We start from the raw sequence: 20,352 nt of genomic DNA on the forward strand, positions 1-20,352 counted from the left end.
GGATTATTCCGAAGTACAACCGCTTTATTTTTTGAAATCTGAAGTGATGGTTGTTGTGAACTTCAGGGAGGCTTTCTTGTGCGCTAGGAAAAGTAGATAACTGTTGAAGCTGTGCTTTGGGTTTCCAGTCACACAATCTCAGAATCAGTTGGGTTGGAAAAGAGTCTGAAATCATCGAGTCCAACCTATGACCGAGCACCACCACTGAGAGCCACATCCACTCTATCCTGAAAGACCTGGATCCGTGACTCCCCCACCTCCCTGGACAGCCCATTCATTCCAATGTCTGATCACCCTTTCTGTGAAGAAATCCCTCCTGGTGTCCAACCTAAACCTCCCCTGGCACAGCTTGGGACTGTGCCCTCTCCTCAGATGAATTACTCCAAGTCAATTTTGGTATATTTTCTTCAACTGAGTTCCTTTTCCCATGGCGCTTCTGCTGCCATCTAGGAAATTAATCAAGTCTCCTATGCTCAGTATTTTTTTATATTTTGCATGCATCTGGATTTTTGGTAAATTTCTTAGACATGAACACTAAGCTATTCAGAAAAGCACAGAAATATGAACATTTGAAACGCAAATACACTTTCCAAAACTGCATAAAAACAAGAACTGCACGTATGAGCACCTCTCATTTTATTAGTGATTTTTTCCCCACTTCCTGTACTTTATTAGTCAGGAATTATATGGTTGACAGTGAAAAAAAAGGTGCATGTTTTGTACAATGATTTTCCTGAAAACACCATCAGACACAAAAAAAACCTTATAGATTTTGGACCTCCGGATTGAGATGTTACAGTCTACAATAATGCTTTATGTTTTCAACATCCAAAGGACTGGATGCATTCCCTAATTAATATTCCTGATATTTCTTAATCATGGGAAGCTAATTAGTCACCTCCACTGTATGCAGAGAGAAGTAAAGCAGAAAATTGTGAAGTGAGAATTATTTCAGGGGTAACTGTGACCACAATGCTCCCTTTTGGAAGTTTTTGTGCTGCTACAAAGATGTGAATGAGTCGAGTGATTCTCCTTTTCCTCCTCCCTCAGTGCTATTTCAGCTCAGTCCCCACGAGCGTGGGTGCAGACGAAAGCTGTGTATAAAATTAAAAAAGCATGGCATTATTTAAGCTGAGAGGCCCTTCAAATCATGTTTGTACAGCAGCTGAGCAGAGTTTTGCGTGCTCAGCACTTCTGAACACCACAGGATTTTTCGCCTATATAGCATTTTTGGAGAAAATGAATGGAGGAATCAACATGTTCTCATTTAGCTATAGATTTTTGATTGGTCTGTACTTAAGCTAATGGCATAACTATTTATTTGGTATAAATAAGATATTCTCAACTGAAGATTGCCTCGGAGTATTGAAGAAAAATACTGTGGAAAATAATTAAATTGCAGAAATAATTTTTCAACGGGATCAGAAAGAGTCTGCTTGATGCAAGTTATTGAACACTTCTGTTTTGCTGTAATGGCAGCAAAAGCTTCTGGAAAATCTTGAGCATAAAGAAACATTAAACACTAAAGAAAAAAAAAAAGGACACATGTCAGAGAACCACAGAATGGTTTGGGTTGGAAGGGACCTTAAAGATCATCTTGTTACAGCCCTGTGCTGTGGGCAGGGATGGCTTCCACTAGCCCAGGTTGCTCCAAGCTCCATCCAACCTGGCCTTGAACACCTCCAGGGATGGGGCAGCCACAGCTTCTCTGGGCAACCTGTGCCAGGGGCTCCCCACCCTCACAGGGTACAGTTTTTTTTCCTAATATCTAACCAGATAATCCTAATATCTAATCAAAACCTACTCTATTTCAATTTAAAGCTATTCGCCCTTGTAAATAGTCTCTCTCCATTTTTCTTGCAGGCCTCTTCAGATATTGAAAGGCCACAGTCAGGTCACCCTGAAACCTTCTCTTCTCCAGGCTGAACAATCCCAGTTCTCTCAGCCTTTCCTTCAGGAGAGCTGCTCCATCCCTCTGATCATCTTAGTGGCCTCCTCTGGACCTGTTCCAAGAGGTCCCTGTCCCTCCTGTGCTGGGACCCCAGAGCTGGATGGGTCTCACCAGAGTGGAGCAGAGGGGCTGAACCAGCAGGTTCCAGGTGACAAAAGCAATGCAGAAATAGGTCCCTACCCGAGGCCCTGCCTCACAGAGTGTCATTCTGGGCACGTCCTGTCAGGATTAGATGAAATTTCATACAAGAATTTGCTTACTCCTTCGGAATTCAGTTTAGGAAACAGAGCTGTCAGCTCCACTATTCTCAGATCACCTGCACGCAATAAAATTCATGAGGCACTGCTGGTTGGAGAGCTGTGTTATAAAAAGCCTTTCCTGCAAGACTTTTCCCCCCAAGTTTCCCATTGATTAGGAGTTTTGCATGTGGAGTACTTAAAGGAACAGGCTTCAGCTGCCAGTGCCAAAATCTCTGTTTTTAAAAGTTGTTCCACTCTCCCTCAGATTGCTGAGTAAGGGCTGGAAGAAAAAAGAATAGCAGTGAGATAGGACAGGGAGTGAGGGGAAATTTCAACAGAGAAAGGAAAAGGAGAAGGAAGGAAGAGCAGATAAATCAAAAGTTGCTGAAAAGTAGAGGAAAGTGCAAAGAGCAGCCCTTACAATGTCAGGGAAAGGAGAATCCAACGTTTAGATCCACTGCTTAACCAAAGGACTGGAAAAGTGCAAACAGGAAAAAGGGCAATTGCAGAAATTGCACATTCCAGCAATACAGACAACGGCGGGAGCGGTGAAACAAAAGCAACACAGACCTCATACACACCCCTGGAAGAGCCATGGGACCATGCTGGGACCATGGATTGACCAGCAGCCGTGTCCTGCCTCACACTTGGAAAGACAGGTGGTTGTGATGGCAGGAAACAGCACTTTCTGTTCCCTTCAGAGTCAGTGCTGGTGCTGACTGCAAGTCAGGGTCTGGTCAGCTACCACGATACAATGAGGGGCAAACATTGCTGCAAAGTGCCAGTCATCATTTCCACTCACTGGAGCTGCCTTCAGCAGGGAATGGACACAGCAGCCGGGGGAATTGGAGTGGAGTTCGGATGCCATCGTGTGACTCCCTGAAAAATTACACAGCTGGCCTGTCTGCCTCAGCTTCCTAACACCCGCCCTCAAGTTTGTTAAAGCATGAAAGATGCTGCAATATAAGACAAAGTCTAATTTTAAAATATTTTTAAATGTCATGTACAGTACCTGCTCTGCCTTTTTTTTTTTTTTTTTTTAATGCTGGCATTGTCTGTTTTGATAATTAATTGAAAGCATTGGGATAAAAAAAAGAAATCCTACTCAAAATGCAAGTGTTTGTCTCTAAGTTCGAACAGACGAGCCATTTTTTGAGAACTTTTTCTTCTAAAATTGTCACCTCAAGATGGTATCCGAGGCAAATTCCAAGTTATTTGAGCCACACTGAATATACGATATATGTGTGTATATATATATATATAAATACACATGGTGACAAAAGTCACACTTCATGTATTCTTTGTATTCTTCATCAGCCTGAGATGCCCGGGACAGAATGCGATGTTTAATCGATAACGTGGGGTCACGTCTCTCAGGTCAGTCATGTTGGTAGCCAACGTGAGGAGAGGAGAGCTTTTCCAGTTCAGAAACCATTTACAAACCACGCTAAGACGCCAGGACTGCGCACCGTGACCCCTCAGATCCCTGTCCTGTGTCCGGCTGCACCGGGAGGTCACCGGCCCTTTAAGGCTTCTCGCGGGGCAGGCAGAGATGCCGGGCATGGTCACTGTCATCTTGTACCTCGGGAAAAATGTTATTTAAAACGCACAAAGGGCCCGGTGGGACTAAAACAGCGCTCGGAGCCGCCCGGCCACGGCCGCCACCGGCGCCCCCGCAGCTCTCGGCGCCGCCATCCCGCCCGGCTGATGTGGCGCTACCGCCGGGCCGTACCACACGGCCCCGCCGCCGCGGGGGGTGCGCTGACCTGCCGCCCTCGCCGCGCCCCGGCACAGCCACGTCGATGCCGGCGAAGCACCGCGCGCCTCCCCCTCCACACCAGCTTGGTAGCGCCCGCGCGCGCGCCGACTGCCATCGGGCGAAGCCATAGTGAAAGGTTGTAGGGGGGGCGGTAGGGAGAATTTGGTGTCCTTTCACCGTGGCATCGCCCGGTCACCGGCTGCCCAGCGCTGGGCAACGACATGTGCTGAGGGAGGAGGTTTCACTGGGCGTCAGCGCAGTTAAATGGAACGGCGCCCCCCAAAAAATGGTTCGGCCGGACCCCACCTCAATAGAATGGGAGGCGGCGCCATCTTGGGCTCAACCACAGCAGTCAGAAATAGGGGTGCCAGGCGTGCAGCGGGGTGAGAAGGTGAAGAAGCCGCCGCTGGCGGAGCGAGTCAGGGCTGGCAAAGGCGCCGGAATCGCCGGTGCGCGGATGGGAGAGAAGGCGGCGGCGGGCGGGAGCGGCGGCGGGGACAGGGATCCCCCTCTCGCCCTGCGCGCGTTGGTAGGTGCGGGCGCGCGCGGGCCGCTGGGCCTGGCGCACATGGCCCGGCCGTAGGAGCCGCCCCGCCCCTCCCCCGCCTTTCCCCACCGCGCTCCGGACGGGACCGGCACCGGCACCGAGAGCCCGCAGCCAGCACAGGGCACCGGGCACCGCACACACACCCGGGCACCGCACCCGGCCCCGGGCACCGCCGCCGCCCCATGCAGGACACCGAGGAGAGCCCCGCGGCCGCCGCGCCGCCCGGCGCGCAGGGCCCCGCCGAGGAGCCCGAGCACACGGACGCGCCCCCGCCGCCCGCGGAGCCGCCGCAGCAGCAGGAGCAGGAGGAGGACGAGAAGGAAGATGAGGAGCGGGAAGGAGGAGGCGAGTCCCAGGCGCCGCCGGGGCCCCCCGAGCCGCCGCCGCCCGAGGAGCCCGAGCAGCCGCCGCCGCCCGAGCCGCAGCCGCCGTCCGGCCAGCAGAGCCCCGTGAAGGCCGAGCCCGAGCCCCGCTCTGAGGCCGGGGCCGAGCCCGCGGCGGAGCCCAAGTCCGAGCCGGCGGCCGAGGCCGAGCCCGGCGCGGCGCAGGAGAACGGGGAGGCCGCGCCCGCCGCCCCGGCCGAGCCCGAGGATGAGATTTCCTTCAGCGACCCCGAGGACTTCGTGGACGACATCAGCGACGAAGGTGCGGGACGGGAGGAGCCGGGGGAGCCCGTGGGGAGCCGGGGCCGGGCCGGGGAACGCTGTGCCCCGAGCCCCCGGCCCGGCTGCGCCTCCGCCCCGCTGCTGGGCAGCTGCACATCCTGCGTGCGCCTCCGCATCCGAGCTGTGCTTCTTAAATCATCTGGGTTTTGAGTTATCTCTGCACCGCACAACGCTGCTGTTCTAAAACCCGCTGTTAAAGCGGCTGTAAAACCGCTCTTACACCTCAGGTGTGGGCTGCCCTCTGAGCGCAGTCACCAGCTCGTCTCCCTTCCTTTTGCCTCCATTAGTTAAACTCAGATGTAGAAACAGAAGTTTTAAATGGTTCATGTGGTTACAAATTGTGTTTCATCGTTCTTGTTTTTTCCATGGGCCCAGAATCAAATTAGTAGGTAAACAGGGTTTGAGAAGAGTTACTGCTCATGAAGTAGGTGTGATGTAGGTGCTTTGTGACAAGAAAATAGGGGAAAATAGTTTCTGGCAGTTAAAAATGTCAGCCCAGGTTCTTTTAAAAGTGGTGGATATTGACTGCCTCAACATGGCCAAGCTATTGTGTAACTGCACAGACAATAAATGTTTATACGTGGCCTTGTCATACACAAGTGAGAACTTTAGTGTTTTTCAGATGGGTCTTTCCAGATAAATGTTCTTTGTTTTTGAATAGCAAAACTACTTGTTTCCCCATTATTTGTTCAGTATTTGTGCTATTTTAGGGTCTGTTACATGTATCAAAAGTGGAAAGATGTTTCTAAAGCACAGAATTGTAAATCAGCCAGTTATCTCAAGTGGCAGTGGAATACAGGTGCATTCTTGTGTTCCAGTCCTTTGTTTAGTTTAATAAAACAGCAGCCAAATATCCTAGATTAAGGAAGTGTTTGCTGTTCTCAGTTTAGCAGTCTGTATAACAGCTGTTTGAACTTTTGTTTCTTAAAGAGACTTTGGCAAAATTGCCTCCGAGTTGGATTCTTTCTGTTAAGTGCCTGCTTAATACACTTTGTGTACATGTCGGATTGTGACGTTCAGTTCCTTCTTGGAAACTGGGCATGTTTTCCATCCCCACCTATTTTGTTGTTAATTAATTTGGTGAACTTCTCAGCTGTCTGAAATCCAGTGTTAGTGGCTGAATTACAGGGATTGAGTTTAGTCAGTCACTCTTGCTGATCTGGCTTTCCATCTGTGTGTGTTGTTAGTTGAGCTTCCTTATTCCTTTCCCATTATTCTGGTGCCTCCCCAAGGAGAAAAGCAGCCCAGTAGGACCAAGCCAAGGCTCTTCCAATGCTCATGATAACACAGATGCTCAGGAGCACCTGTGAGATGGACCAGCTGTAGGACTGGAACATCTCAGATCCTTTGCTGCCTCTTCATTTCCCCGGTGCTGTTGGCATGGAAGAGCAGCTGATCTGAGTTAAAGCAGAAGGGATGTGTTGGACAGCCACTTAGGTACCAGTGAAGTTTTAGTTCAGATAATGACAGTGGTCCTTAAAATGCTGCCAGCTGAAGATAGCCCTGCACCCACCACACCCTGCTTCCCTTCTGGCTGCAGCAGGAGCTGGCTGAACCAGCTTCTTGCTCTTTGAAGATTCCTTTGTTCACTATTTGGAATTTAAGGGCACAGTGTGGGAATTTGTCTTCAGTCTGTTACAGTTTTGATTCAATACAGGGTGCTGCATTCCTGCTCAGGAATCTAAACATGCATTCCTTGGCCCACAAAGTCTTTTTTGAGAAGTGGCTATGAAAAAAAAAAATGCCTAAAGGAACCTTTAAAAATTACCCTTTTGTGTTTTACTTTGGTTTTCTCCTTTTGCTAGTAGACTCCTGTGGTACTGTCTTTGTAGGGCATGCTTTCATTTTATATATTTTATATTGTTATTTGTAGTTCCTGCATGGACATGGAGATGATATTTTTGAGTGATAAATACTGCAAACAACAACATTCTGTGGATGCTACATAATCTTGGTGGTAATGGGCTAAATATTTGTGATTTATGTTGCCCTACATCAATTGGAAACTTCATGTGTAATAACCTGTTGAAGCTTAAAGTTGTAGAAAGCAACTTTTTAGTAGTTTGAAATTCAAAGTAAGCATGTTTCTCATATTTCTTAATTGCTGGAAATCTTTCCAGTGATGTTTCTGGGCAGAAAAATTTCTTGAATTACAAACCCAACAAAAATCTAATGTCTTTGAAATATAAGCATATACAAGATATTTTTTAGTTTGTTCTCATATTTTAAGTCTTTCTACATGTGTTTGGATTTTTATTTCCTAGTCTGTGCATGCTGTAGATAGTCTGGCTCTCCAAATTTTATCTAATTCAAGAGTATGGTGGTGTGAACTTATTTTCTCTGTAGTCTTGTACTTTATAGTGATCTTCCCATAATCTTAAAACTTACTGCAAATATTCAGGAATTAATATGTTAGAAGAATATCCAGTGTGAAAAGATGTGTGCTTGTCTTCACAAAGCTTAAATAGGTCTTTCAGTGTCTTACCTTAGTTTTTGTGCTTAATTAAAGGTTTAGATAGAGTGTGAGTTCTTAATTACAGTGATGCTGAGACATGCAGAGCTTCCAGTATGGTGGATAGTTTTGAATTTTGAATTATGCTAAAACTGGTGTAATTTGGGAGGGAGGTACAGGTTACATTTTTTTTTTTTATCAAAGTCACCTGGTTATAATTTGAGCAAGAGGACTGGTCAGAGGTCAGGTAGTAAATCATGCATTTGTCTGTGCTATTGTCAGTTTTGACAACTTTGTGAGCCAGTTCTATCTCCTGAAGAAAACTTGACAGAGCAAGTGTTGACAACCTCAGTGTGTAAAGTATGTTTTTAAGAAAGACTTCCAGAGTTGGGTGCTCAAAGTTTGCCATGAAACCACATAATCCTGTCACTTAGGGTGTGCTGTTGGGGTGCTGTGCATTCGGTTGTTTTTCTGACAGAACATTCATTCCCTACCAAGTTTCTTAAGTGATTCTAGAAATTTCTTGAAGTCTCTCTGTTTTCTTACTCTCGCTGTTCTTTTCCTCTTTATCTTCCCTCCTTCACGATGTGAGCAGTGCCTTAGTTTCCTGTCTGTGCTGTCTTTGCAGAACTGCTTGGTGACATCCTGAAAGATCAGCCCCAGGAGGCAGATGGAATAGACTCAGTGATTGTTGTGGATAATGTGCCACAGGTTGGACCAGACCGACTGGAGAAACTGAAGAATGTCATCCACAAAATATTTTCCAAGTTTGGTAAAATTATCAATGAATTTTATCCAGAAGCAGATGGAAAAACAAAAGGGTAGGTCATGATAACTCCAACTGAAAAAAGGACTGAAACACAGCTCTGGCTTATCTTTGATTGTTAGTGTCAATATTTTATGCCCAGTTTTTATGGTGACCTCGTAGTTGTTACCATCACCTTCTTCTACCTCAGTCTGTGCAGTCCTGGCATCAGTCTCAGTGACAAGTTCCTGAGGGAACTGAGGAGCTTAGGAGCTCATTAGGCTCCATAGTGGAGGGCGGTGGGGATTAATTATGGAAACAGTTTAGCTGGTTTTGGAGACAAATTTCTGTGCTACGTGAGGAGTTTTTTCTTAGTTTTCTGCTATGGCACAAGTTAATGATCCTCTTGAGCTAAAAACTTAGTAGCAATGGCTGAACTGTTTGTTGCAAAGTAGATTGTCAGTATCCCTAGCATATATTCTGGGTATTGGAGGAATCCATACTTTAGAAGGCATAAAAAGAGGTTTCTGGACTGGAGGGATTGTTGCTTCTATAAAGTCAGCATGAAAATTACTCTATCTCTGTTCATGCCTCTGTTTGAAACACTGATGGTGTTCAGGATACCATTGGTTTTGAGTCTGCTGGGCTCCAAGCTAGCTTGGATTAAGTGGCCAGAAGAAAGCTGAGTTCTGTAATTGAAAAACAAGAGTGGTGCTTTGAGATGCCTGTGACAGCATGTTCCAGTTCCTAAACATGACTTGTTACTCAGCTGGGAAGAGCTGTGGCTGTAACCTGCATGTTCCTGTCTCTCACTTGTTGTCCTGGTTGTGTTGAGCTTGCATTCACTGCTCTGTCTGGCCCATTTCAGAAAGGGTATCAGATTAATTGAGGTCAGGCCTAGAGAGCCAAACCATGTGTGTGAGCCTGTGTCCAGAATGGAGATTAATTTGCTGTTGACCCTAATTGGTTAAGGACAAGACAAGAAGTTCTCTTGTAGATGCTCTGTACTGAATTCTTAATTCATCCCCATTGTTTCTTCTTTATTTTGAGCCTGTTGTGTAGTCAACAATGTCACTTTGGTTTTCCTTCCTTGCAGGTACATCTTCCTGGAGTACATGTCTCCCTCCCACGCCGTGGATGCTGTGAAGAATGCAGATGGATACAAACTGGATAAGCAGCACACCTTCAGAGTCAACCTCTTCACAGACTTTGATAAGTGAGTGCAGCAATTGTGTGTTATCTGTAAATTTGGGGGTTCTAATCCTGAGTGCCTGCATGGAGTGTAACCAACCAAATTGCTCTTTCAGGTACATGACAATCAGTGATGAGTGGGAAATCCCTGAGAAACAGCCATTTAAGGATTTGGTAAGGAATTTTTGGAAAAGTGGAAAGAATATTCAGCTTAATATTAAATGGTTACTTCATTGCTGAAATGTCCATATGAAAATAGAAACCATGTGTTAATGGTGTTGTAAATAGCAGTGCTGATCACATGCTGCTGTTCCTTCATGCTCACCATCAGGCAGTGATGGGAGGAACTCGGTGCTTCTGCTTAATAGTTACACATAGTGCGAAGCCTAATTTACTCTTATTAATTAAGAGTGAATAATAATTTTGCACAAGTAATTTAAAAATAGATTTTCAAAAGCATCTTTTTATATTCTTAATTGCTTGAGGCAAACTTTGGTGTTTGTTAGCAGTTGCTTTGTAAATAGTCTGGTGGAAGAAACAATAGTTTGGCTTTTTCTTTAAAAACCAAAACCCAAATGACTTCTTGTTTAAAATAAGTATTAAACATCATCAAAACACCTTGAAGGTCCACCTGTTTGTGGCGTGCTCTCAGCCTCTAGTATCCAGTAATTGGAATTGTTTAATTTAACTTCAAAAACTTGTTTGCAGTGGTAAGACCCCAAAGTTGCACTCTCTGGTAAGACCAGCTTCCACCTGCCAGGTAGATACTAATTTGTGGAACTTGCTGACTTAAACTGTGACTCATAGTCTTTTGCTCTGTGTTTCTCAGGGGAATCTCCGATACTGGTTGGAAGACCCTGATTGCAGGGATCAGTACAGTGTGATCTTTGAGTCAGGAGACCGGACTTCCATTTTTTGGAATGACATCAAGGAACCTGTTCAAATTGAAGACAGAGCAGTGAGTGTCCTGGAAGTGCTGGAGATTGCACATACACTGCCAATCTCCTTCATTTTATTACATTGCAGCTTTTTAATTCAAAAAAAGGGCTTTTTCCCATTGCTGAATTATTTTTTTCTTCCTTGTGAAGAGGGTGAAATCACATCCTTTATAATTAGACTTAGCTGCTTAGGTAAGAGAACTGTGAAGTGAACTTTTTAAGGGTTTGTGGTGGTGTTTGTTTTTTATTTTTAATTGGTCTATGTTGCCCATTAGTTTCCTTCATCTCTCTGTTATAGGTGATTCAGAAAGACCTGAGAATGCAAAGTCAGAGTTTGAGAAGCACTATTCATTCGAGCTGAATATGTGCTTATGTTTGCTGCTTCAGATGACTCCTTGCTTTTGTGCTGACCACAGAGGTGTTAAAGAGGAATAGCTGGTTTGGTAATGGCATAAAAAAGGGAGAGTTAGTCTGCCTGTCTGCTGCAGGCACTGGACTTGCTGGGAACTGTTAGGACCCAGGAGCATTTTCTTTAATAACTGTTTCAGTAGGAGGAAGTTGGCTTTGGGATGGTGAGAACATTTGCTCATCACCATGGTCTCTGGCTGTGCTCTGTATTGCTGAGATCTCTCTAACTTAGCTGAAGGTCCAGAGCTGTGTCAGAAATTTGAAATACCTACCCTTAGTTTTGAGAACAGTATGTTCTTACCAAGGCTGAAAGAAGGAAATCCAGGGTATTAGGTGGATTTAATTGTTATTGCACAAAGGATGTCACTGTACCTGAAAAAAGTCTTTGGTGATCTGTAAGTTGAAAAGGTCTCAATTGACAATTTTCAGCCTGAAGAATAGGTACTGTACATTATGTGCATGAAACAAAACTCCACAGTTACCACAGATCCTGAGATCTTCACTTAGTAAAGGGATTTACAAAATGTGCTGCTACAAGCCACGCATTAATTCTTTCTCTTCTAGGGACAAAGCATGAAATTAAACTTCTGTGTGTACTTTTTTTTTTTTAAATCCAGAGGTGGACAGAGACCTACGTCCGCTGGTCCCCCAAAGGCACCTACCTGGCTACATTCCACCAGAGGGGCATCGCTCTGTGGGGTGGAGAGAAGTTCAAGCAGATTCAAAGGTTTAGTCATCAAGGAGTGCAGCTCATTGACTTCTCACCCTGTGAAAGGTACAGACCATGATGTTGGTTTGGGCTAAGGGGTCAAAAGCATGAGGTATGAGCAGCATCCTCCAAATCTGGAGTGCTAAAATTAATTTCTTAAGATTTTTTAAACATTAAAGAGCTCTGGAGAGAAGGATAAAATAATTTCAGGACTGAGATGCATTTTCATTTGAGTTTTCAAGTAACACATTTGGAAGCAGTTGGGTTTTATGCTTTTTTGTATTAAAGAGAGTATTTACCTTCCAATGGAGAAGCCCAGCATCCCTGTAATTTGGGTTGGATAAGGTCAATGATTTATGTTGGGTTGGAAACCAGTGTTATTCTCATGTCAAAACTATATAATAGTTAACAGTGTATTTGGTGAGTTCCCCTCCCTTGTAACATCAATATGGAAGTGCTTGCACATAAATCTAGAGCCTGTTTTCAGCCTTTCAGAGGGATGCCAGGGAAACTTGCTCCTCTTTTATCATCCTGTTCTTCTTTTTCCCTCCTCTGAAAAATCCCATTAGAGAAACTGTTGTTTAAAAGTGCCTGGTATTTAAATACTACTTGGATAAAAACCTACTGGTACTGACGTATTAGATGAAGTTTCAGTAATGAATTGGATTATTTCTTTTGTAGGTATTTAGTGACCTTCAGCCCTTTGATGGACACACAGGATGACCCTCAGGCTATCATCATCTGGGATATTCTGACTGGCCAAAAGAAGAGAGGATTCCACTGTGAAAACTCAGCTCACTGGCCTATTTTTAAGTAGGTTGAGAAGCAGAATTTTAGAGTAGAGAGTTGTGGTCCCAGACTTAATTTAATAAAAAGGCAGTTCCAATTTAATATTTTTTTTCTTTCTTGCTTAGATGGAGTCATGATGGTAAATTCTTTGCTCGAATGACTTCAGATACCCTCAGCATCTATGAAACACCTGTAAGTTCTTGCTTTTCTTGCATAATAATGAGAGTAGAAAGTAAGTGTGTAAATGTAAGAATGTTACTAACTTGAAAATTCATCCTTTTCTCATTTTAGTCTATGGGTTTGTTGGACAAAAAGAGTTTGAAAATCAATGGGATAAGGTGAGTCTATTCCCTTGAAATCGTAACTGCGCTCTTTAGCTGGAATGTTTTAGTCTGGGGATTTGTTATAGGAAGAGCAATCTTTATGTTGCCTGGAGCAAAGAGCTTTACATGTTGAGGTGGTCAAATTAGACAAAGTGTAAAAAAGAAATAAAAAACTCTCCAGTGGTTGATGAACACACTTGGTAGATTCTGTGCTTTGAAATCCTCTTTGTGGGAGTGCTTAATCCAGAGTCTAGCTTGGGAGTTCTGTTCCTTGTCTACAAAACCAGACTGGAATGCAGTTTGTTAGGGAATATCTCCCTAACAAGGTGGTTGTGCTGGCTTAGAGCAGTGTGCTGTGTCTGCACAAGACACATTGACTCCTGTGAGAGTTTTTAAAGTACATCTCTGTAAAGTAACAAGAAAATTAAGTGTACCCAGGTGCAAGAAGATGGTCTCTATGGTAATTTAATAGGTTTTGGGGTTTTTTTGGCTCATTTGTTCGTAGATCTTTGGCAGTTACTCTGTGTGCAACCCCTGCTTTTTGCTGAGATGTGCTGATGAGACACAGCATTGGTGATATAGCAAATTTAAACAGCTGCTTAAAAATCTGTTTATTAAAATTGTTAAAATATTAAAATATTAAAATAGTTATTAAATTGCCCTCAGTTATGTATCTGTGCTTTTCTTTATTACTGAGACTTGATCTTTGTCTGCAACATTCAGATACTATGAGGAAAGTGGTTTCTGCTTGTAGTATCTCTAACTGAAAATTAAAACGGCATATTTTTAACTTTGTTCCTGTAGAGACTTCTCATGGTCTCCAGGTGGTAACATAATTGCTTTCTGGGTGCCTGAGGACAAAGACATCCCAGCAAGAGTGACTTTGATGCAGCTGCCTTCTAGACAAGAAATTCGTGTGCGGAATTTGTTCAACGTAGTAGATTGTAAACTGCACTGGCAGAAGAACGGGGACTACCTGTGTGTGAAGGTAGACAGGACTCCCAAAGGCACACAGGTACAAGGGTTCTGATTTTGTTGGGAAAATCTGGTTCTGCCTCATGCTTCCTTCTCTTTCAGTACTGTCTTTAAATAAATGCGGTGTAAATTGTATCATGTCAAAGCTATTTTTAATTTTTTCCATTTGAATTTGAAGCATGTGGAAAGCAAAATGTATGTAATGTTTGCATCCAGGATTTGCTTTGACTTTAGTGGCCTCTTGGTCTCTATGAGGTCTGTGCCTCACCACCAGATCACAATTAAGCAGTTATTGAACAACATGTAGGTCAAGCTGCATAACGTGCCGTATGTTCATCTGTCTTAATTAAATTTTATAACAGTCTGAAAAAAAACCAAATGCTTTTCTACAATTCTGAAGTTATTCTTTATCAGAACAAATTTGGACTGTTTTTGGTAAGGAGGCATATTGTATTTATCTGCTCTCATTAAAGGAATAAAACCTTGACTCACTCTCATCCTGTGTCCTAACAGGCTAATTGAGGAGTTGTCCTTCTCTGCCTAGTGATAAAATTATTTACTCTGCTGTTTTTGTGCTGGGTAATGAGCTGATTTTGGCCTTTACAGGGGGTAGTGACCAACTTTGAAATATTCCGCATGAGAGAGAAACAGGTGCCGGTGGATGTGGTGGAAATGAAAGGTAATGCCAAATATTTCCTTGCTTTTGAGCTTGAACTTTTCTGTAGAGATGCTTATGTCTTCCTTAGAAATTCTTGTCAACAACACCTGACATAATTAGGACTTTAACCCTTTGGAAAAGAGTTGGATTTTAATGTTGCAGAATGTCTCGTGTAAAAATGAGAAATCAAAACTTCTGTTGCTGTTCATGTTTGTGACTGATTTGAAAAATGACAGAATTGAAAGTCTGTTATTAATCAAAATGGTAGGGCTGATAATAGGGATGTATTTTGTAGATGATGGAAGACTTAGAGCTATAGTTAGAAACACTTCCCCTAACTCCCTGCAATTGCCTTATCAACCTGTGTTTTAAGAGAAGTTCTGTTAACTGATGGGTTCTCTCTCTTCAGTATCTTGGTTTTCTTTGGTAACTACTTGAAATCAGAGGTTTGTATTGTCCTTTAACAGAGTTTTGGCTCCTTTTGTTACAGAAAGCATCATAGCCTTTGCTTGGGAACCAAATGGAAGCAAGTTTGCTGTGTTGCATGGAGAAACTCCGCGAATTTCAGTTTCCTTTTACCACGTTAAAAACAACGGGAAAATAGAACTCATAAGTAAGTGAAAAACAAGTGAAAAGTGCAGATACTAAACATTTTGTAAACTCAAAATTACAGCTGTTTGTGATGTTTTGTGAGAAATTAGTGGGGTTTGATGCTTTTAAATGATAGCATTGGATTGAGATGTTTTTCTGAATTTGCCTTGTTTCTTTTCAGAGACTTTTGACAAACAGCAGGCAAACACGATATTCTGGAGTCCCCAGGGGCAGTTTGTAGTGTTGGCTGGCCTCAGAAGGTGAGTGTTGCACAGGCTGCTGAACCCCACCATGTTGATTTTAAAAGAAGAAAAGAACTACAGTATCTCACCAAGAAGTGTTTGGTGTCCCTGACAATGCTGATTGCTGTAGTCCTGATTGAGCTGTGCAAAAGCAAAGGCAGTGCAGATATGCAGCTTCATGATGTATCTTAGTCCTTTGCAGCTTTCACTTCCTATTTTTGCCACACCAAATAAGAATGCATTTTTCAATGCATTTCAATGCAGGAAAGTGGATATTTAGAAACACCTTCCAGCTGTTTAAGTTAAATACTGACTGAGCCAATCCAGGTTGGACATGCTTATGGCTCTTGTGATGCATTTGTTGTCATTGCCTTGTGCCCTTTCATGGGCAATACCTGTTAATGTTAGTGTTGCTTTGTGAAGGGATTACCAAGAAAGTTTCACAAGTTGCAAGTGAAAATTGTTGTTAATCATTCAAGTAATATTTGCTTTCAATCAAGCACTGCTGTTCATCTTAGAAATCTTTTCTTTAATGTCGTCTTCACTACTATGTCTAAGCATATGATTGTTTAACTTTGGCTGTAGCTTGCCCAGAGCATGTTTCTACAGTGACTTTAACCCATTTATTTGTATTCTTAAGGGTCCCTGAACATAGAAACAGAAGTGTTGTTCTTTCATGGTGTTTTGTTTTTATCCACTGTGTTCCTCTCCAGCCACAGAGGCTGGCAGGAACCTGTCTCTTGGCTGCTGTGAGACTTTGTTTGCAATGAGGAGTTGTAGAGATGCAGCTTGTGACATGTTTTTAAAAGCCCAGGCTGTGCAGGTGTGTAAAGCAATGTTTTGTTTTGCCTGGAGGTGTAAAGCAATGTTTTGTTTTGCCTGTGCAGCATGAATGGTGCCTTAGCATTTGTTGACACGTCCGACTGCACCATGATGAACATCGCGGAGCACTACACGGCCTCAGATGTGGAGTGGGACCCCACGGGCAGATACATTGTCACCTCTGTGTCTTGGTGGAGCCACAAGGTACTGCTGCACCTCTTTTCCCCACCCCTGCCTGCTCTTCCAGCAGTATTGGAAAGGGTTATTGATCAGGGAGAGAAAATGAACACCTGTCACTGGTTGAATGACTTAACCTCCACCACAGTTTTAAACATTTATTTCTGAGCACTCTAATGTTAAGTTAAAGCTTATTTAGGCTGAGCTGCTGCACTGCTCTTCCAGGTGGACAATGCATATTGGTTATGGACCTTCCAAGGCCGTCTGCTTCAGAAAAACAACAAAGACAGGTTCTGTCAGCTGCTCTGGAGACCACGACCAGCTACCCTGCTCAGCGAGGATCAGATAAAGGTAGGGTGTTCCAGGGACTTTGTGCTGGCAGGGATTTGGTGTAAAAAGCATACTTGGCATACTCCCTCTTCTTGAGGATGAGGTTTGTTACACAACTGCCTTTTGCCCTGAATGTGTGAATAAACACATTGCTGTGTGGGACCTCACTTCTGGGAATGTTTGCAGATATTAACTGTATTATAAGCTCAAAATAGAAGTGATTACCAGTTGTTCTTACAATTAAGGTATGATGAAAGGGTATAAAGAAGAGTAAATTGAATTTTGCTCTTCAGACCTTGCTAGTTGTATGTGTACAGAGGCACTTGTATGATCTATAAGCCAGGAAGCACGAAATTATAGTGAAGGGAAATTGCCTAGCAGAGAGATGTTTTTCAGAAGGGCATAGCCTGCTTAGGCCTACCAAAGGAGTTATTAGAGAAGATGATGGTTGTGGTTGCTAGTCTGAGACACGAGCTGAAATTTAATTTCCTGTTTCACAGCAAATTAAGAAAGACCTGAAGAAATACTCCAAGATATTTGAGCAGAAGGATCGCCTGAGCCAGTCCAAAGCTTCAAAGGCAAGACACTTTTGAAATATATTCTAGATAGAACTCTTGTAGCCTATCCTTAGTTTGTACTGGTGATATGTAAGCTGCATTTTCTGTATCACAAGTGTTCATTTGATGGTTAAAATTAGTCCAATGGATAGTTCAGAGAGGTGCTACTGTAAAGAGGCTGGAGAGGAACTGGTGTTACGTCACTAAGCAAAGATGGTAACGTTTTGGAGTTCTCAGCATGTTGCTGCATTAGCCAGTGTTTAAATTAAGAAAAGCTCTTTCAATTAGAAAAAAGGACACCTCACCAAAACAGCATTCTGATTAGAGAAGAGAATCTTTTTTCTTCTAAGTCAGTAGAAGTTGTTTATGAGAACAAAGTTTGCCTTGCTCAGGAATGCCTGGGGTGTGGGTTTGGCCCAGGGGGAGCTTGGACAGCCCCGGGGTGTGGGTTTGGCCCAGGGGGAGCTTGGACAGCCCCGGGGTGTGGGTTTGGTTCAGGGGGAGCTTGGACAGCCCCGGGGTGTGGGTTTGGTTCAGGGGGAGCTTGGACAGCCCCGGGGTGTGGGTTTGGTTCAGGGGGAGGCTGGACAGCCCCGGGGTGTGGGTTTGGTTCAGGGGAAGGCTGGACAGCCCTGGGGTGTGGGTTTGGTTCAGGGGGAGGCTGGACAGCCCCGGGGTGTGGGTTTGGTTCAGGGGGAGGCTGGACAGCCCGCTGTGCCCTGCAGGAGCTGGTGGAGCGGCGGCGCACGATGATGGAGGAGTTCAGGAAGTACCGCAAGATGGCACAAGAGCTGTACATGGAGCAGCGCAACGAGCGCCTGGAGCTGCGCGGGGGTGAGACGGGGCTGGGCACAGCCACAGCAGCTCCTCCTTCGGGCCTCAGCCCCTTCTCTTCTCCCTCTGCTTCCTGTAAAGCCAGTCCCGTGTTCTCTGGAGGTTCTTTGTGCTTTTTATCCTGAATCGTGGCAGGATTTAAGGGGGGAAAAGGCATTGGCTTGACCGTGGGATAAAACTGGAGGAAGAGACAGTAATGCCTTGGTTATCACTGAATAAATTTGACATGTACTTGTTAGGATTTAAAGCACCTCTTTACCTCTTGTTTCACTGCTGGTCTAAGGGCTTTCTGCCAAGACCATCAAATCATTCCACTGCTGCCTTGTTTGTTGTGTTCAGTGTTGTTTTCTCCATTGCAGGGGTAGACACAGATGAGCTGGACAGCAATGTCGATGACTGGGAGGAGGAGACTGTGGAATTTTTTATCAATGAAGAAATTATTACCCTTGCTGAACCAGAGTAATTAATAAAACTGTGGTAAGAACTCTGAGAGAAACTCTGCCAACTATTGCTATAGAGTTGATAACTTGCTTTAGGGAGCTAGGTCTGTCTGTTGCACTGGTGAATGTAGTGTTCCCTGAGTTGGTTTATGTTTTTTCTGTGGCTAGGAAAGGTAAGTTTTTAAAAAAAAGTAATTACGACAGTCAGATTTGTGAGTTGTACTGGGCAGAATACTCTAAATCCTGTCTTGCCAGAGAGATCAAGCCCAAAACAGAGTCACAACAGCCTGTGAACAGAGTGTTGCAGACCTGTAAGTTCTATCAGTAGGAGGAATTGTAGTTGATATGAGATAGGAATTTTGCCTTTTGGAAGATTTGCATGTTAGTCCAAGACTGGACAGAGTTTAAATACTGTCCAGCAGTAATACACAGCATTTGTCTGTGGGCTGATAAAATTTTGAGATGGTGTTTAAATATCTGCATGAACTCAGTTGTTGTTTTCTAGAAAAGTTGGATAGAGTTCACATGGTAGCAGATTTCTGTGTACTGACTGGCATGGATTGTTGGGAAATCTTGTATTTAATTCAGTGTTTTCCCAGCTCCTTCTTGTGAATTCACATATTTTATGTTGGCAGTGGAGGCTACTTCCAGCCCCTGTTGCAGGAAGTGTTCTTTAGTGAGCTTGACATTGTAATGAGGAAGAAAAATACTTTCACAGACACTGACAGGATTTAAAACTTGCAGTGGGTTCCTGCTCTGTCAAGTTTAAGATCTCTCTTAAGGAAGAGGAAGGGGAGACTGTAAATATGCTGCTGTAAGTCACCCTGCAGTTCTTCAGCCTCCCGATATCTAAAGAGCTCAGGTGCAACATGTGCCTCTTGCAGCTGTAGAAAAATAATAGCCTTGATACCTTTGACTGTATTTGGGTCTGGCTTATGTGTTCCATACATGGGAGATCTTTTTCTGGAAGGAAGAGGGAGAGAAGCTGCTTAGTGTGTGGATTTAAACCACATGAGTTTAGGAAGAGGTGAAACACAAGCTGGTGTAGCCTTTCACCAGCTCAGTTTCTGAGGTTGAGCTGTTTGTATAAAAGCACAGTAACTAACTCACCTCTTTTTTTGTTTTTCTGCAGCTCCACCAGATCTTGTGCTGAAAAGAAGTTCGTTTGTTTTCCAAAAGCCTATATCAACTTTGGAATTCTTAGTCCATATTCTTGCACTCTGGAAGGGTGGATGCACCAGATTTTCTCCATTCTGACACATTGTAGTGCCTTTAAGTCTTGCTGCCTGCTGCAGTGAGATATTGGAAAGGCGCTGCTTTTAAATTTATATTTTTTTTTCTAGGGTTTGATTATTGTTTTTTTTTTTCTTTTTAAATCCACTACTACCAGTATTTACTTCCCAAGTCCCGTGCAGTCCTTGCCAGCTGGCATTTTTTACCTGGTGCCAGTGAGGTGAGATTCACCAGTGCACCCCTGTCTCACACACACAATGTTTGGGTTCCAGGACTCTCTCTGTGTCCCCAGGGCATGGACAGGTGTTCATTTGGGTTGGGGGAAAGTCACCAGAAGCATTTTTCGTATGATGTGTTTTAGTGTGCTGAAGCAGCACTACAGCGGGCTATACCCTCCTCCTTTCAGATTGTGAAAGGATGTCTCCCTCAAAGAGCTGAATATGGAAATAAAAGCAGACCTATACTAAAACCATGCTGGCTGTGTGTTGTTTGTAGGGAATCTCTCCCTGAATGATCAAACTCAAGCATCACCCAGTAATAAGAATGTGTTTGCTGTACTGGCTAATGGTTCCTTTGGATTTTTTCAAGTCTCGGTTCCTCATGGCCCTTCTGGCTTGGTGTTGTGGCTGCTTGGTTTTTTACAATATGATACAGCTCATTAATCTGTCACGTTGACCTGTTCATGGTGGTGGAGTGACTAGAAAATGACTGGATTCTTAAACCATTTGCAAACTGATAAAAGCCTCAGGAATTCCTGAGTTAGTGTATTACTAACCC

The 20,352-nt window shown here is 43.9% G+C and overlaps 1 protein-coding gene across 1 annotated transcript; it reads left to right on the forward strand.

Moving 5' to 3' along the window:
- The first annotated feature begins 4,377 nt into the window (after positions 1-4,377).
- On the forward strand, positions 4,378-20,047 carry EIF3B (eukaryotic translation initiation factor 3 subunit B). Its single transcript, XM_053957741.1, has 19 exons — positions 4,378-5,141; positions 8,242-8,434; positions 9,455-9,574; positions 9,666-9,723; positions 10,379-10,507; positions 11,513-11,670; positions 12,286-12,417; positions 12,519-12,585; positions 12,685-12,731; positions 13,521-13,731; positions 14,298-14,370; positions 14,840-14,962; positions 15,122-15,200; positions 16,070-16,208; positions 16,407-16,532; positions 17,012-17,089; positions 17,794-17,902; positions 18,262-18,379; positions 19,475-20,047. Exons 1-18 carry the CDS (start codon positions 4,679-4,681, stop codon positions 18,363-18,365), a joined length of 2,409 nt encoding a protein of 802 aa, XP_053813716.1. The 5' UTR covers positions 4,378-4,678; the 3' UTR covers positions 18,366-18,379; positions 19,475-20,047.
- The last annotated feature ends 305 nt before the right edge of the window (positions 20,048-20,352 follow it).

This window comes from Vidua chalybeata, chromosome 16 (assembly GCF_026979565.1).
Source record: "Vidua chalybeata isolate OUT-0048 chromosome 16, bVidCha1 merged haplotype, whole genome shotgun sequence".
NCBI lineage: Eukaryota > Metazoa > Chordata > Aves > Passeriformes > Viduidae > Vidua > Vidua chalybeata.

Bases quoted from the DNA above. Each gene is read 5' to 3' on its own strand.
- EIF3B (XM_053957741.1), top strand. From the start codon at position 4,679: ATGCAGGACACCGAGGAGAGCCCCGCGGCCGCCGCGCCGCCCGGCGCG. The intron at 14,371-14,839 runs GTAATGCCAAAT...CTTTTGTTACAG, and splicing joins GGATGTGGTGGAAATGAAAG to AAAGCATCATAGCCTTTGCT. The intron at 17,090-17,793 runs GCAAGACACTTT...TGTGCCCTGCAG, and splicing joins GCCAGTCCAAAGCTTCAAAG to GAGCTGGTGGAGCGGCGGCG.